This window comes from Crotalus tigris, unplaced genomic scaffold, assembly GCF_016545835.1.
Source record: "Crotalus tigris isolate CLP2741 ecotype Arizona unplaced genomic scaffold, ASM1654583v1 scf7180000017774.6281472, whole genome shotgun sequence".
NCBI lineage: Eukaryota > Metazoa > Chordata > Lepidosauria > Squamata > Viperidae > Crotalus > Crotalus tigris.
The window spans coordinates 3,568,986-3,584,150 of record NW_024096625.1 but is presented as its reverse complement, the minus strand read 5'-3'; the positions used below and the strand labels follow the sequence as shown (position 1 = coordinate 3,584,150).

General features: G+C 33.6%; 1 protein-coding gene across 2 annotated transcripts in view; it reads right to left on the bottom strand.

Annotated features, from left to right (window-relative positions):
* The window catches only part of SKAP2 (src kinase associated phosphoprotein 2), a 131,551-nt gene that overhangs the window by 81,232 nt on the left and 35,154 nt on the right, over positions 1 to 15,165 (bottom strand). For both annotated transcript variants that reach the window (XM_039342026.1, XM_039342027.1), the window contains exon 4: positions 7,114 to 7,221. In XM_039342026.1, coding sequence (XP_039197960.1) covers positions 7,114 to 7,221 — 108 coding nt within the window. The remainder of the gene's footprint in view (positions 1 to 7,113; positions 7,222 to 15,165) is intronic.

The following is a 15,165-nucleotide window of genomic DNA, read 5'->3' as shown; positions in this document are numbered from 1 at the left end:
ATAACAGTTTTGGAGGTATGTCATAATCAAATCAATGCAAAGTTTGGTTCATCACTGATGGTGTCAATATTGAAAGAGGAACATCAAATATGAGAAGCATGAATCAGGAATAGATGGAATTCACAACTAGGTGTTTTAAGAATAAGTGCAGTTAGATGGTTCAGAATGGGCCATTTTAAATCAGATAATTATATAATACACTTATTTGAAGAAGGCAGTGATATTCAAAATAAAAAACAAAAGACCAACACTGCTAAATATTGTGCTTAGCTTTGTTTCCATAAATGACAGCATCATATCTATTAGAATTAGTGGCTATCATTTATTGAACATTAGTATTATAGAAATATACGTAACTCTTACTAATGAAACAGGAAAGAATATAGTTATAATTAATTGGGTTTGGGGATGGTAACAACTTGTTTCTTTGCAAAAACTGTTAATATTTCATTACATGGTATCGTGCATTTTAAATTTTAAAAAATCTAATAGTTACAAAATTCTATTCAATAAAATTAACACTTAGCAATCAACTAATAAAAACAATATTTAGAAAAAAATAAAAAACATCTATAAATATTTAAATCTATGCCTCACAATACTCCAAAGCAGGCAATATCCATGATTAATATAAGACAACAACAAACTGAAAACTACTAATGTATTTTTCAAGTAATGTAAAATAATGCCACACTAATCACTAGTCAAATTAATACAATCTAAAAAAATTACTTAATAATAAATAGAAGATGGAGAAATGCAATCCAGTTAAAAAGGGCACTTTCAGATATTGTAGAATAGACCATTAATTATTAACTATCAAATATATATGAATTAAACTTTAAAAAAAAATAAAACAGAGTTGTTGTGTCAGCAAGATTTGACTTGAAAGACATATAATCAAAATATAAGATCATCGTATGAAACAGTTTCTGGTTCCCTAACTCTTTGCAAAATAGCTTGATTAGCTGTGAGAAGGGATAAAACACACTGTTAAAATTAAATTCGAAAAACAACTAGTTCAGGAATCTACTGACTTATAAAATGTAATATAACAAGCAATTGCTAGCTGTCAAATAATAATCAAAGAACTAAGGTACCCATTAAATTGTGTAAAATTGCAGGAGAAGTGAAGCAGTCAAAACAACTTTAACAATTTTAAATAACCAATACAGAACAAGACTACAATATATGGTCTAGAGCAGGAGTTTTCAAACTTTTTCAAACCACATAAATTGTTAATTAACATAATAATTATCAAAATGGTGGTATATGTTGTTTTTCCAGTTGAGAACAAGCTACATTCTTTTAACTACTGTATATGTTAGAAAAAATGTTATGGATGCCCCTAATTAGTTTTGCTCATAAACAGAGCAATGCAGATCAGAGGAAAGATCCGAGCTAGCAAGAAGCAGGGGATTGATTAAAAGTAACTGTGGTCACTAATTTTAAAATTATTATTTAGTAGCATTAAATTATCAAAATGAAATATAAATCAATAAAAACTAAATGGGTTGAATTCATTTTTTGCTCTTAAAAGCCTAGTGATATGATATAGAAATCTGAAGGAATCAAGAATACAAAATGGCAGCAAATAACAACAAATGACTAAAGTTAATGTTATCCATAGTGGGTTAAAGTTCCTTAATTCAAGGTTCCAAGCAAAGTAGTCAATTATCTAAGTCAGCAAAGAAATATTGCTAAATTACATAAGACTTATATTCATGCAAAAAAGATACAATCCTTCAGCAAAGCACAGAGGTTTAGGATTTGCTCTATCTATCAGAAACAAGTGGAAGTCTAGTCAGAGAATATGCAAGACAAGCCTGCTGGGTGATAAAATCCAGACTATTGAAAATTAAATTGGTCTCTTCCCTCTGCATTTTCAGATGTCCATTAAGAACTACATTTTTACCATGCATTTCAATAGGCAATCTTGGATGATTTATTATCTGCAATGTTTATTACTTCTGTTGTCATTTGATTTTTTTTATTGATTATCCTGAAATAGCCACATCAGAATTCTTATTTCAGTATCAAAATGTGAGGTATAAATATTTTAACTAACTTTTTAAATATACACTATTTTTTATAAATGCACTGTACAGCTTTTTCTAACTGAAATCTATCTATCTATCTATCTATCTATCTATCTATCTATCTATCTATCTATCTATCTATCTATCTATCTATCTTGGGAACTACAATCCTTCCTATACCTTCCAAATCTTTTAAAAATGTTTAACTAAAGTTAGTAGAGCAAATATATCATCTTACTTTTAATGTGATCTACAAGCTTTAATGAAGAATACGTAAGTAGTATGTCATAACCAATTTTATGAAGCATTGATTTCATTTTGCTCTATGTAGATACTTAGCACGCCACCGTTTTCCACTGTTGAACTCAGGGTAAAGAGTTTATTTTAAAGCCTAATCACTAAATTATCTACTTATTAGCATTGTAAGCTCAGAACAAAAATAGACAAATTTTTATTCATAACAAAAGAACACTTTAGAATGCATCACAAGATCATTAGTTTTTTTTTCTGTCCACTTCCACTATGTCTGGTAGTTAAGCTATTTGAAGTTTGAAAGATAATGAAGGAATCAAGTTGACATGGCAGGCTACCATAAATTATTAACTGATTTTATTATCACTTACCTATATTCCTATGACTAAATAAATAATGGCATAGTATAACTCTAGATACTCACATAGTAAAAATGATGGATCTATTTTATCTATCTTGAAGCCAAAACAGAGAAAAATGTCTGCACAGAAGTTGCACCAGAATAAAGGGAGAAACTCTGGTGAAGGAGAAAGAAATTCCATCAAAAGGATGAATTCTTTAATCTTTTGACATGTAGTCCTATTTCTATTCCACTCATACATAAGAAAAACTTCCTACAAAGTAGCAAATATTACTGAGGGCTATTTAAATCTACTTTCTTGCATCTCTGTTTACTGCTTCCTGTCAGAAAGCCCCTTCAGTATTCCATCAGTCTTGGAAGTAAGTCATTGTACTATCTCTTATTTGGGGTGAAGAGAGATTGATTTTCTTTCATTTGTATGCCAGCACATATATCTGAATATCCCCAAAGTACACAGCTGAATTTTGCATTCTGACTGATAGGCATGCAATTTCTGGTACTGAATTTTCTTCATGAAATCATATAAACATATTAGATTCATGATTGAATCATGGGTATAATTATTATCATCTGACTTATGAGGAATCTCACACACAAGTATTTCAAAAATTGCCTTTTTTTTCCAAAGGTAACATATTGGAAAATAGAGAAATCAGAGTCAGGATAAATCAGAAGATGCTGCTGTTTTGAAATCTCTTCTCTAAAATAATATTCCATCCTACTATATTATAGTATGATGTTGGGATGTAAATGTACTATGGCATAATAGTATGAATGACTTTTCTACAAACAAAATCCACTTTTTGTTTTTATTTACCGTACCCTATCTTTTTCCCAAATTAAGATCAAACATTTGTTGCAAATAGTTCACATTTCAACTTTTAAAAAAATCTCTCTTAAAAAACAGCAATATTTACCATATAAGATTTATATGCAAAACAATACACTCCTGTTCTTCTGATTTCCAATTCTATCAACGGTGAACACTGTCAGGTCAAGGCCTACTCCTTGCCACAAACATATTAACAAATGTGCAACACTGTTGTACTATAGAAGAGGCCATCATTTGTTTTATAAGAAAACTAGTCATCAATAAATAAATAAAATCCTATTCAAAAATCAGTTATCCTGAGCCTTTTGTACAGAGAAGCCCCCATACCTTTCAAACAACTTGTATTAATGAGCAGTCATGACTATAGAATCTCCATCAGTTTTTCTGACAAAGCTGCAACTAGTCCAGCTTCTCATTGTAATTCCATTAATCTGGTGCAGTCGGGTCCAGTGTGAAAATCAAACCTCCATCTAAGCCTTTATCAGTTTATAATAACCTACAAGTGAACTCTGCCTGTTAGCATATAGCAAGTTATGATTTTCCTATCAATCAGACCATAAGCCAATAAAAGAAGAACCAGGCAGGAGCCATATAGTGGTCAAGAATTGTATGTCTTGTTTTATTTTGAGGTAGCTTCTTCCCAACTGTTTTTCTCACTTTCACAATTTCTTTCTTTTTCATTTCTATATGATGGCTGGGCCCCTGTATTATTCTCCCTGCTAGAAATTTAATTGCTTCTGACAACTGAGTCAAAGCATTACTGAGGTGTGCTTGAATTTCATTAGAAGATGTAACTTATGTATCTTTTCTACAGTACCTAATAAATCATAAAGAAACCAAAACACGTATGGCTTGAGGGGAATAACCAGAAAATTAGGTAGCCATTAGGGAATTGAATGGACTTTTGAACTGGGGAGAGAGGGGGCAAATAATTTGTTACAAGACAAAGAATGGAAGCCAGCAGCAGACGTTAAAATATATAGAGAGATGTATATGTCAAAAACCAATATTTTCAGCAACCATGTTAAATATTATTCTAAAAAGCACATTCATTGTTCAACTTTATATTCCCCCAAAAATTGGAATTCTAACTCATGCCCTCTGGAGGGGGGGACCACAGTCAGAAAGACAAAGCAGTTACCAGTTTGACAGAAAAGAAATTTCTGTCCCATTTAGTTATTCCACTGATGGTCAAAATGATATTTCAATATAGTACTATATGATAATTGTCTTTAGCTCGGTTTTTATACATTTTAATGTTTTGATAATATTAATTATTATTTGTAATTGTTTTTTAAGTTTGTTGACCACCTGTCAAAGTCACTTATTTTGTGAGATGGGCTACATTATAAATTTGAAAAATAAATAAATATATACAGCGCTCTACAGTTATAAACAAAGATGTTTGTTTATACAATCTTTATCTTGTGAATAAAATGCTAAATAGTTAATTTAAAAATTTACAATTAAATAAAATGTATGTATTTATGGCATGGTCTTAAAAATACTGCTGAAAGGTTTAGTTAAAGATGAATGATCTTTTAATTAAAGATGCCACTGGCTGCTTATAATTTCTAAGCTACTTAGAACACAGTGTCCATCACTTTTATCTGGATACACAAATCTCTAACCTATGTTCCTACCAAACTTATAAATGAAATATCTGGAATTCTTTTAAGCATTTTGTATATGAGAAACTTTATGCTTTCAAAAAGAATCTGCCAACGTTCCACTACTATATTCAAAAGAGGATTTAGATAGTTAAAATGTCAATTTCCTTAAGGCATTTAATTGAGAGAAAAGAAGGACTGCATTAAAGAATTAATCTTAAACCCCATATCCATTATGTTCAAGGGGATTTATTTCTGAATAGCCCATGCTATAAATAGAATTCATTTCTCAACTAACAGACATCTTAGTGATTTATTGGACTGACATCAGTAAAAACTTATATAAAGATTAAATATTAATATTTATGAGGTGTAGGAGAAAAACAAATAGTTTCAATATTATACTCTTTAGGTAAATTCCATAAACTTTATAGGATCTGTGCAAGAAATATACATATAATTTTGCTAGGGCTTGCTATAGCTTACTATTAGCTATAAGATACCAAGCAAAAATTATTTTACTTTACCAAATTAATTATAGATCATTTTATTTCTCAGTTTCAACATTTGTTTCTATTTCTACTTAATAGTTTAAGATTGTTGACTTGTTCAATAGGCCTTTTGTTAATATAAGTAATTTTGATTTTTTACAAAATAAAGACCTTGTAAAATATTCAAATTGATAATAATTAACATAGCTTAATAGTAGTATTTGGAAGCTTTTTAAAATGAATAGTTAATGCATTTGTATTATACTTAAGGCTCAGGCTTCAACACTGTTCTACAATTGACTTTTCATTTTCATAAACAAAAGCAGTTGTCCATTTTTTTCTCTCTCAAACAAACAAGAAAAAATATTTCTCATGCTTGCTTCTTTGTATATGTATTCAATGTGTTGAATGTGTCTGCTGCCATAAAACACGGGGAACAGAACATAAGCACCAGATTTGTCAGATAAAGACAAAGGTTTATACTCTATTTAATGCCTTCAGGGGAAAATAAGTCTAAAAACTTCATCTAATCTATTATACCAATAAATACATTTATTTAAAAAAAACTTAAAAGGCTATTTTATTGCTGATATTTAACTGGTTTTTTTCTTAGAATATAAAAACAAAGGTGGATTCAAAACAGGAAAACTTTTATTGTTAACGTTATACAATCTACAGAATTCAAAGAACACTAAGATCCTGCTTGCTTGGCTGTTAGAAGGTTTATCACTCTATCTGAGTTATCCCTATCCTGCAATAGTCATAATTTTATATCTCATAAATGCAATATATGATTCCAAAGGGAATAATCTGAATAACATAAAATGTAGCATATCATGCTGTAAAAAGCATATTTTCATTCAACAATTGAAACAGAACTAAACAATTTGATCAGTATATGGCAAACCATCACTTCCCCAATAGTCTAAATGTTTGAGCAACAAATTCATTTAAATTGATAGTTGTATGTATGTGTGATTTATCAAACATCACTTAATTCTCATTAGTAAAAGGTAGCAAGCCATGATTCCCTGAATTATTTTCCCTTAAAATATAATTATAACTGATTATGTTTTTTATTTTAAAACTGTAGGAAAAGTGTTCAAATTTTTAAAAAATAATTGTTCAGTAAGTACAGTACACACTAACTTATTAACTGGAAAAAAATCTTAAGAATAAATTATTTATTCTTTTAAGAATCTGTCCCATTTTGTATTTGAAAGAATAAAAAATATTTCAATCACTGATTTATTTGCTTATGAAGGACATCTAAGAAACATGTTTTAATTTTAACAAAAAACAATCAAGCATATAATTTCAAATATTATTATTTCACCATGCTTTTTCTGCCACTAGAGAGTGCTCTTCAGTTCCTTAACAAGCTTGGAAAGGTAAGAAACTTTTCAGGGCCTTAAGCTTCCTGAGACTTTACTTTTCTCCAATATCTTCTTATGCAGTTCATTAGAGTCCAACCAATCTATCAACAATATTATAATTATTCAGGATGAGATCTAGAAAAATCACTCACCATCAGAAGGAGCTTCATCCTCTTTATCATAACGGTCAGATGCTAGAGAGAGACTGTCAGGAACAACAGGACAAAACCTTTCATTCTCTTCCCCATCTTCATAATCTCCTGCACACATAAAACATTATCAGTGATTAAAAGCAGAGATTTTCAGTTTTACTTTATGCAGAGAGCAACGTTTTCCTAATTGGTTATATTGGTATGGTAATCTCCAGGGGCTGAGAATTCTAGCATCATCTTACTAAGACATGATAGGTGCCAAGTTTAGGACAGCTAGCATAAAGAGCACCTTAAATTTCAAAATCAATAGTAAATTTCAGAAGTATACATCATGAACTCACAACATTGGGCAGAGTTTTCCTTTCTAACTAACTCAGAACAATTAATTCTCAATGTCTTCAATGAAAATAAGGAATTTTTTTTCCATTTTAAAATCTTCCTAATTCAAAAAGGAAGTAGAAAAATAAAACATGAATTCACTAGATGGTTGAATAGTCACAGTAAGATGAATTTCTTTTCTTTTCTTTTTTTTTAAAAAAACAGTGCTGGAGAAGAACATACTGCCCAATCCACTTAGGTATTATTGGCAGGGGAAGAGCTTCACAAACACAGAAACACAGAGACCAAAAACCTCTCTACCCTTCAGTTATTTCCAATACTCTGTTAATAGGCTTATTTTGCAATTAAAACTCTTTACACTCCAAGTTTTCAGTGCCACATTGTTAGGATGTTAACAGACCACTAGCAATAGTCCCCAAAACACTCAGCTAAAAAATAAAAATAAAAATGAACAGGCTGTAAACTAAGTACAAATCCAGCTTAAGATACTGGCTTGTTAAAAAAACAACAATAAACCAAGGGCTGTACTCCAGGTGTAACTTTAACATATCATGAACAATCTTGGATTATTTAGCCAGTCTCTTTGGTCTAATAAATCTTGGCAAAAGCATCATCACACTTGCTGAATCTGACTTTGACAGCTGAAATGAGCCATTGTATTTGAATTTACAGAGATATAGGTTTGAATTAAAACATTTTACCCACTGTAAACAATGGGTTTGGGGCAGCTAATTCATTCAACTAATATTGTATAGAACAAGTCTCTAAAAAAGCAATTGTATCCTTCTATCAACAATCTCTAAAATTTACTTTTCTCAATGACCATACCTCATCCAATTGAAAAATAATAATTGCAACACAATGTCTATTATGAATTTAAAAGGAGAGAAGAAAAGAAAAATATTTTATTGGCCTGAGAAGTAGATACTTGATGTAATGTTTGCATTAAGAATTTCCCCACATGATAGCAGCATAACAGGATGCACCACATGGGCATACCACTTATAATTCTGCTAGTGTAGTTTTCTGAATTAAGCATTACATTTTCAATAAACTGTAAATAGCTGTATTTATACTGATGCTTTGTCGACTTACAACAATGCAATCTATATCTATTGTAATGCAACTCAGTTCAGTTCTCAGCACTTTTGCCACAACCACAATTTAATCATATGAATAGCTTCCAAAGGCTATAGAATAGATCTTGGTCTGCATGTCTGAATTTGCTTCTATACACATGTGTATATTATAGTCTTATTATCAACAGGGAATTACACAAGGAAATGTAATAGCCACTGATCTTAGATAAGTGATTAAATTCCCTGATCTCTCCAAAATATCTGCTTCCTTAAAAAACTCCATGGGGGATGCTACAATGGTCATAGGTTTGAGGACTGCACTTTTTTCAGTGCAGTTTGCTAAATGGATGGTTGTAAGTCAAGAACTACCTATAGTTCTTTTTTTACAAATCTTTTCTTTAAAAAGCATTGGTCCTGTGTATGTAATTTCACAAGATTCAGATAATAATACTCCATTTGTACAGCAGTGTGGATCTTACATACTGTATCTTTCAGTCTTATGATCCGAAAGTTTCTTTTTCATCTTGAAAGAGACCTTATAAGTCATCTAGTCCAAGCCCCTGCTCAAACAGAAGACCCTATACCATTTCTGACAACTGGCTGTCCAGTATCTTCTTGAAAGCCTCAAGTTATGAAGCACCAACAACTTCTGAAAGCAAGTTGTTCCATTAGTTGATTGTTCTCACTGTCAGAAAATTTCTCTTTGTTTCTAGGTTGAATAATTTCAGTTTCCATCCACTATTCCTTGTCTGGCCTTCAGATACTTTGGAAAATAGTTTACCCCTTCCTCTCTGTGACAGCCCCTCAAATATTGAATATCACTATCACATCACCTTGGTCCTTCTCTTCACTAGATTAGCCATGTCCATTTCTTATAACCATTCTTCATATGTTTTAAATCAGACTACAAAAAACAATGTTTTGTTTTATGTCTTGAATGTTATGTCTTCACTATAGCCTTCCTAGATCTTTTCTACCCTCTTTCCTTCATGTTTTGCAGAAATACTGATGAGGGAAATATTTTAAATGTATACAACATCCTTGCGTGTTTTTTTTAAAAAAATACTCTCATTAATTTAAAATCTTTCTGCATTTCAAAGTACGTCAAAGGAAGAACAGGACTGCTGCTTATGCAAATTGATACTCAAAGCAGTTACAAATAAAGAAAAGTGGAGGTTCATATAATATAGCTATGCTATACTATGTAGGCTGCATAACTGCAGCCACAGCCACACCATCATAGAAGTCTCTCGGATTTGGAAATGCTGCATGCGCTACAAGAAACAAAATGGTTTACACCTAAGCTCAAGCCACTTACAGAAATGCCTGTTTTTATGCAGTCCTCCCTGAACAATTAGGTCATTAATACCGCAGGTATTTGTTGTGAGTCTTCTCCAGATATATTTGATAACAATGAATTCAACAGTTTCCACAGTGGGGCCTACCTAGTAGAATAAATTATCAACATCTGGAAGAAACTTCCATTCCAACTTATTTTTCCAGGGATTTTAAATGTTTCCTTATCAGTGTTATACATTCATTTGTTGTATCATTTAACTACTCTTTTAATTGATTTTAACACAATCCAATAGTTAGTGGAACAAGCAGTGTATACATTCTTAAAACAAAATTTATTTACAGACACAGATACACAAATTAAAAGCCTATCTGTAAAAGCAATAGTTCACTAACACCCTCGCAAGTGGCAATTTTCATAAAGTAAACCTCTCACAATCTCTAGCTCTCTAGCTTTAACTCATATTTCATTCTACTGTTCTCCAATTTAACACAACACATCTAGATTGTGCTTTCACTTTCAGAATTAACAGTTTGCTTTAAGAGTTTTGGAATACGAATTCTGGGATCTGCGCAACTGGTAAATATAAGACATCAGTCAGCAAAGACTATTCCAACTTCATATTTAGTCCTACACACAGACTCTTCCCCATGGCTGTCTTCATGAATATACTTCCAATTTTCTTTGCAATTTATTCTGCCTCAATAACCAAACTCTAACTGGCTTAATACTATGAGCTTGTAAGAAGTCCTGTCCTTAGAGCTTTACTGCAGACAATTTAAGGGCAGAATTTATGCATTTCTCTAATTTTAGCTTCTGTCCCATGCAATAGAAAAATCCAAATGGCTATCTTTAAAATATGGTGGCAGTCTTGAACTAATGAAAGAATGGTGGACCTGGGTCGAACCAGGGCTTGGCTAATAGGGGAGGAGGAGGAGGAGGAGGAGGAAATCCTATAATGCACCTATTTGGGACATAACCAGCAACACACAACTGGCCAAATCAAGTTTAAACTGAACTTCCATGTAGAGAATACTACCACTCTTTTTAAAAAAACATTACCTAGATATTAAAAACAAATCTGTCTTCCAGAAAAAAGCTAGACTTGTGCATATAAGGAGCCTCCATAATGCCTCAAGTACAATATTTTGACTCATCTGCTTAAGTGGGTTTTCTTTATCAAGTGTAAGGACATGTGTGGAGAATAGATCACATTTTAAGTCATGTTTTTACAGAAATACCGGTATTTAAAATTCAAAGGGATTCAAAAAATTTTAAGCACCATTCTAACTAAAAAAAAATGAACAAAATGGGAACACATTTTAGAAATATTCTACCTATGCATCCCCATGAGAGAGTTGGTTAGGAAATGATTTGGAATATTGCCAGCTCCTTAATTGTACACTCCCACTCATATTCTGTCATTTCTCTGTGACTTACAGAGCAGAACTATTAAAAGTTGGAAAGAATTTCAGAAATTCTGCTCTACCTAGCTTTCCATCCTAACTTTCTGCTTCCTGGCAACCTTATCACTATCTACATTCAAATTACAGTAAGCATCTGTAATTTGTAGTCACAAAAGTACAAATTTGTTAAAATCTGTCTTCATGACTCAAAATTTTGTGGGGTTGTATAGATATAATATTCTTCACTAGGACACAGCATGCAACTAGAATTAAAAGGAGAGACATTCCCTTGATAGGGTCCAATAGAAGATTAGAAGTAGTCTGATGACTACAATTATAGATGTTCACTAGTACAAACTAAAATTGGAGATTCCTAGCTGTTACCAAATCTGCATTTCAGTATCATATCTGGATCCTAAGAAAAGCCTAAAACTGTTTCCCCAGTTTCTTTGTGTACAGCAGGTATCACTTTCTAATATCCTGATAAATTCAGAAAATAAAATTCTCTATTCAAAGACACACACAAAAACATCCTTTCCAAAAGATTGTGGACAGCTCTCTTAACCAGTGTGGGAGACAATAAGGGAATGAGTGGAAGAAAGATGGAATTGGAAACATTTATTGGATTTCCGTAAATTGACTTCTACAAAGGTCCAAGTCAATATCATCAAATTCTTTGAAACTTCCTTCTTGAGAAATACTTCTTCTAATTGTATTTCGTGCTGGCTGTCTTTAAAAGATCCACTTCTTACTTTTCAAATTAATATCATTTTGCTATTGTTTATTTTTTTTCCCTTTCATCTACCTTTATAGTACACCTGGAGCGTTGTATCATTTAAAGCAAAGATGGTGTACATTGTCTCATGCTTCCCCTCTTTTGCCAGCAGCTATACTGTGAAATTCACTGCCTCCAGACAGTTAAACAATTCAGTGCTTGTCTTTCTTTGGAAAACACCCCATATCCCAAGCTTTGTCTAATTTGCTAAAGTTTTAGCTTAACAATTCTTATTTCTTTATACCTTATTTCCTCTTTGTTTGTTTTTTTGAAATATGCAATCTTTTATTGTCAGCCTGAGGGCACAGTTGTGTCATAGTTAATTAGAATCTTACCTTTTTTAAAGATTGTATTCGTATCTTAAAGATTTTAAACATCTGCAATTGCAGCTCAATATTATTTAGAAAGATGTCTTCAGTAAATAGTTTCAAATGTGATCACAGGAGAACGTCCAACAGTGTGGACTCCTACTTTTGTGAACAATCAGCACATTTTTTTCTGTCATTTGCATCCTTTGCATATTTTATCACATTTCATAAATTGTAAAAAAAACTATAGAGGTATGGCTACCAGACTTTTTGCCAGTTATTTTTAGTGCTTTTTGTTATCCATACAAAGGGGGCTGAGTCTTGGTTTCAGGACCTTTGGCAACAAGTCATTCAAGAATAACTCTGCACTACAGAGTCAAAGAAATTTATCAGTTTGGGACAACAATATTCCAAGAAACTGTGGTAGTTTTAGAGGCAATAACGAAAAGCTGTGTGTGGGCCACCTGTTGCCATGCCCCTAGACAGTGCTCATTTGGAAGCAATACAGTAAATGTAAAAAGTGACTAGATCTGGCCACCTGGTGCTGCTTGGAGTATTCAGCCAAAAAAATTAATTAAACAACTCTCAGGGCAGGCAGCAGGGATTGATCCTGCTAAGGTGTCAGAGATATGGCATTTGCTCAAAGATATAAGTTTCCAATTTTGGCAGGGGTGTAGAAAAAGAAATCCCCTTCAGGCAGATTAAATACTTGCGTCATTCTGCTTTGTAAGCAGTTATAAATATGCTGTTTTATAACCTAGGATGCTCATCCAACATATGTCTACAAGCAAACTGTGCAGCCATTGCATGTGATTTCACTTACAGCATTCAGCTTTAGCTTAAAACCGGGGAATTAGAGTTTGAAACCTGTAAAATCATAAATGCTTAGAAATATATGGCAAGATTGCACATAGTCAAAGAACAGTTTTTATTTCATAGACAGCTCCCCAACAATATCTTGAATTAATAGGATAGATGACTCTACCAATGACTATCACAGAAATAATCGATTTATTTTTATCAGACTGTCAATAAAGTTTGTGATGGGATTTAATTGTAATTATGCTATTTTAAATGGAGGCATTATCTAATTCTGATTTTCATCAGAAACACTGTAATTCTGAATATTATGGGGAAAATATTGGAATATTGTACAACATATTCAAGATTTCACCTTAAACACATGTAGCAGGGATGGCTGAAAGGCCCTCTTTAGCAAGGGAGGGTTGGTCTCATGTAGGGATATGAGCCAGGTGAACAATATGGATAACGCGGCTATCAAGTGGTGCTAAGAGCAGAATAGTGAATAAGGACCAGCGTAGTAATTGATGTTCCTGATGATGCTTGGTCAGAGGAGCAAATTTTACAGATATTGAGGGTTCTTGTCCCGGATCAGAGAGTATATGTGATAGATACAAGGGTGATCGGGATTCCCCCTATTTTTATGTACTGTTGAAATGGAAGAAGAGTATTCCGGAGTGTTTTCAGGTTGAAAGTTTGCAACTGACAGAAGATGTCAGAGTAGGGATGATTTTTCCAACGGGTATGGGGCACACCTTCGACCAAACCACTAGGCCAGAAAAAAGAGAAGTGTACTTCCTTACCTGCGGGAATAGCGGAAGTAGGGTTCACACAGGCGGGGGGAAGTTTGACTTCCATCCAAAACCTGACAGGAGGTTATTGCATAGGGGTTGGATATAGGAAATTACATACTTTTTCAGTTATGTAACCGATGCCAGAAGGGGAAGAGGAGTATGAAGCTTGGATGGAACAGGCAATACAAGCAATTGTGGAATGGGATATACCGGACACCCAGAAAAGGCAACGAGTTAGAGAGAGTTTAAAGGGCCCTGCTGCAGAAGCTATTAGAAGCCTAACATGGAGCCGGGGACATTTTACTGTGCGTGACTATCTCTCTTTGTTGCATGATGAATTTGGATCTGCCGAGATGGTCTCTAGCTTACTGTTTCATTTGGAACACATGTATCAAAGAGGGGTGAGAAACTGTCTGAATATATAAGGTGCCTGAATAGATTATTATATCAGGTTGTGGAGAGCGGGGGATTAGATCCAACAGAGGTGGAACAAGCCAGAATAGAACAATTCTCTCAGGATGCTTTGACTTCTGACCCTGTCTGGAGCCAAATAAGGGTCGAAGGTAGAGGGAATGTTTGAGGATATCACGAGCTTATAAGGAGAATGTGAGCAACTGAGGTAGTAGAGGAGGCTAAGGAGGCGACAGCTGAATTGCCAGTAGGATGGCTGTTAGGTCCAGGTGTGGGAAAGGTTAGGGGGATGATAATCAGTTAACAACGATGCAAGCCCACATACTGGATTTAACTAAGATAATGGTTTCCTGGACAGTAATGGTTAATAATTCAACAAGACCAGTGGTTTGTTACAATTGTGGGGGTGTGGGGCAGTGCGGTTGGGAAAATGTCAAGAGCCGTCAGTGAGGGAGCTAGCTGGGTGCCCAGTGTTATCAGTCACTGGGTGCCCAGTGTTATCAGTTATCAGCACCGACAAGAGAGAGTTCCCTTGGAAACCCTCATCGAAAATGGGAGTACCCCCTTTAGTGAGAAATCTCCGTCCTCTTCAATTGCCCCAGGGGGCCCCAGCGACAGTCTTTGGAGAATCAGGCACTTAAACCAAACACTGGGTTTCCCACTACTAGGGCTCCCCAGCAGCTGGTGGGCCCTTCCTCAATGGTGTCAGTGCAGGGGGAAGGTATTTATACTAAGGCCCTTTTGGATTCGGGTGCACGAGTCACATTATTATATAGGGATTTTTATGACAATATTTGACATATATGCCCATACAGGAACTGAGTGATTTGAAGATCTGTGGT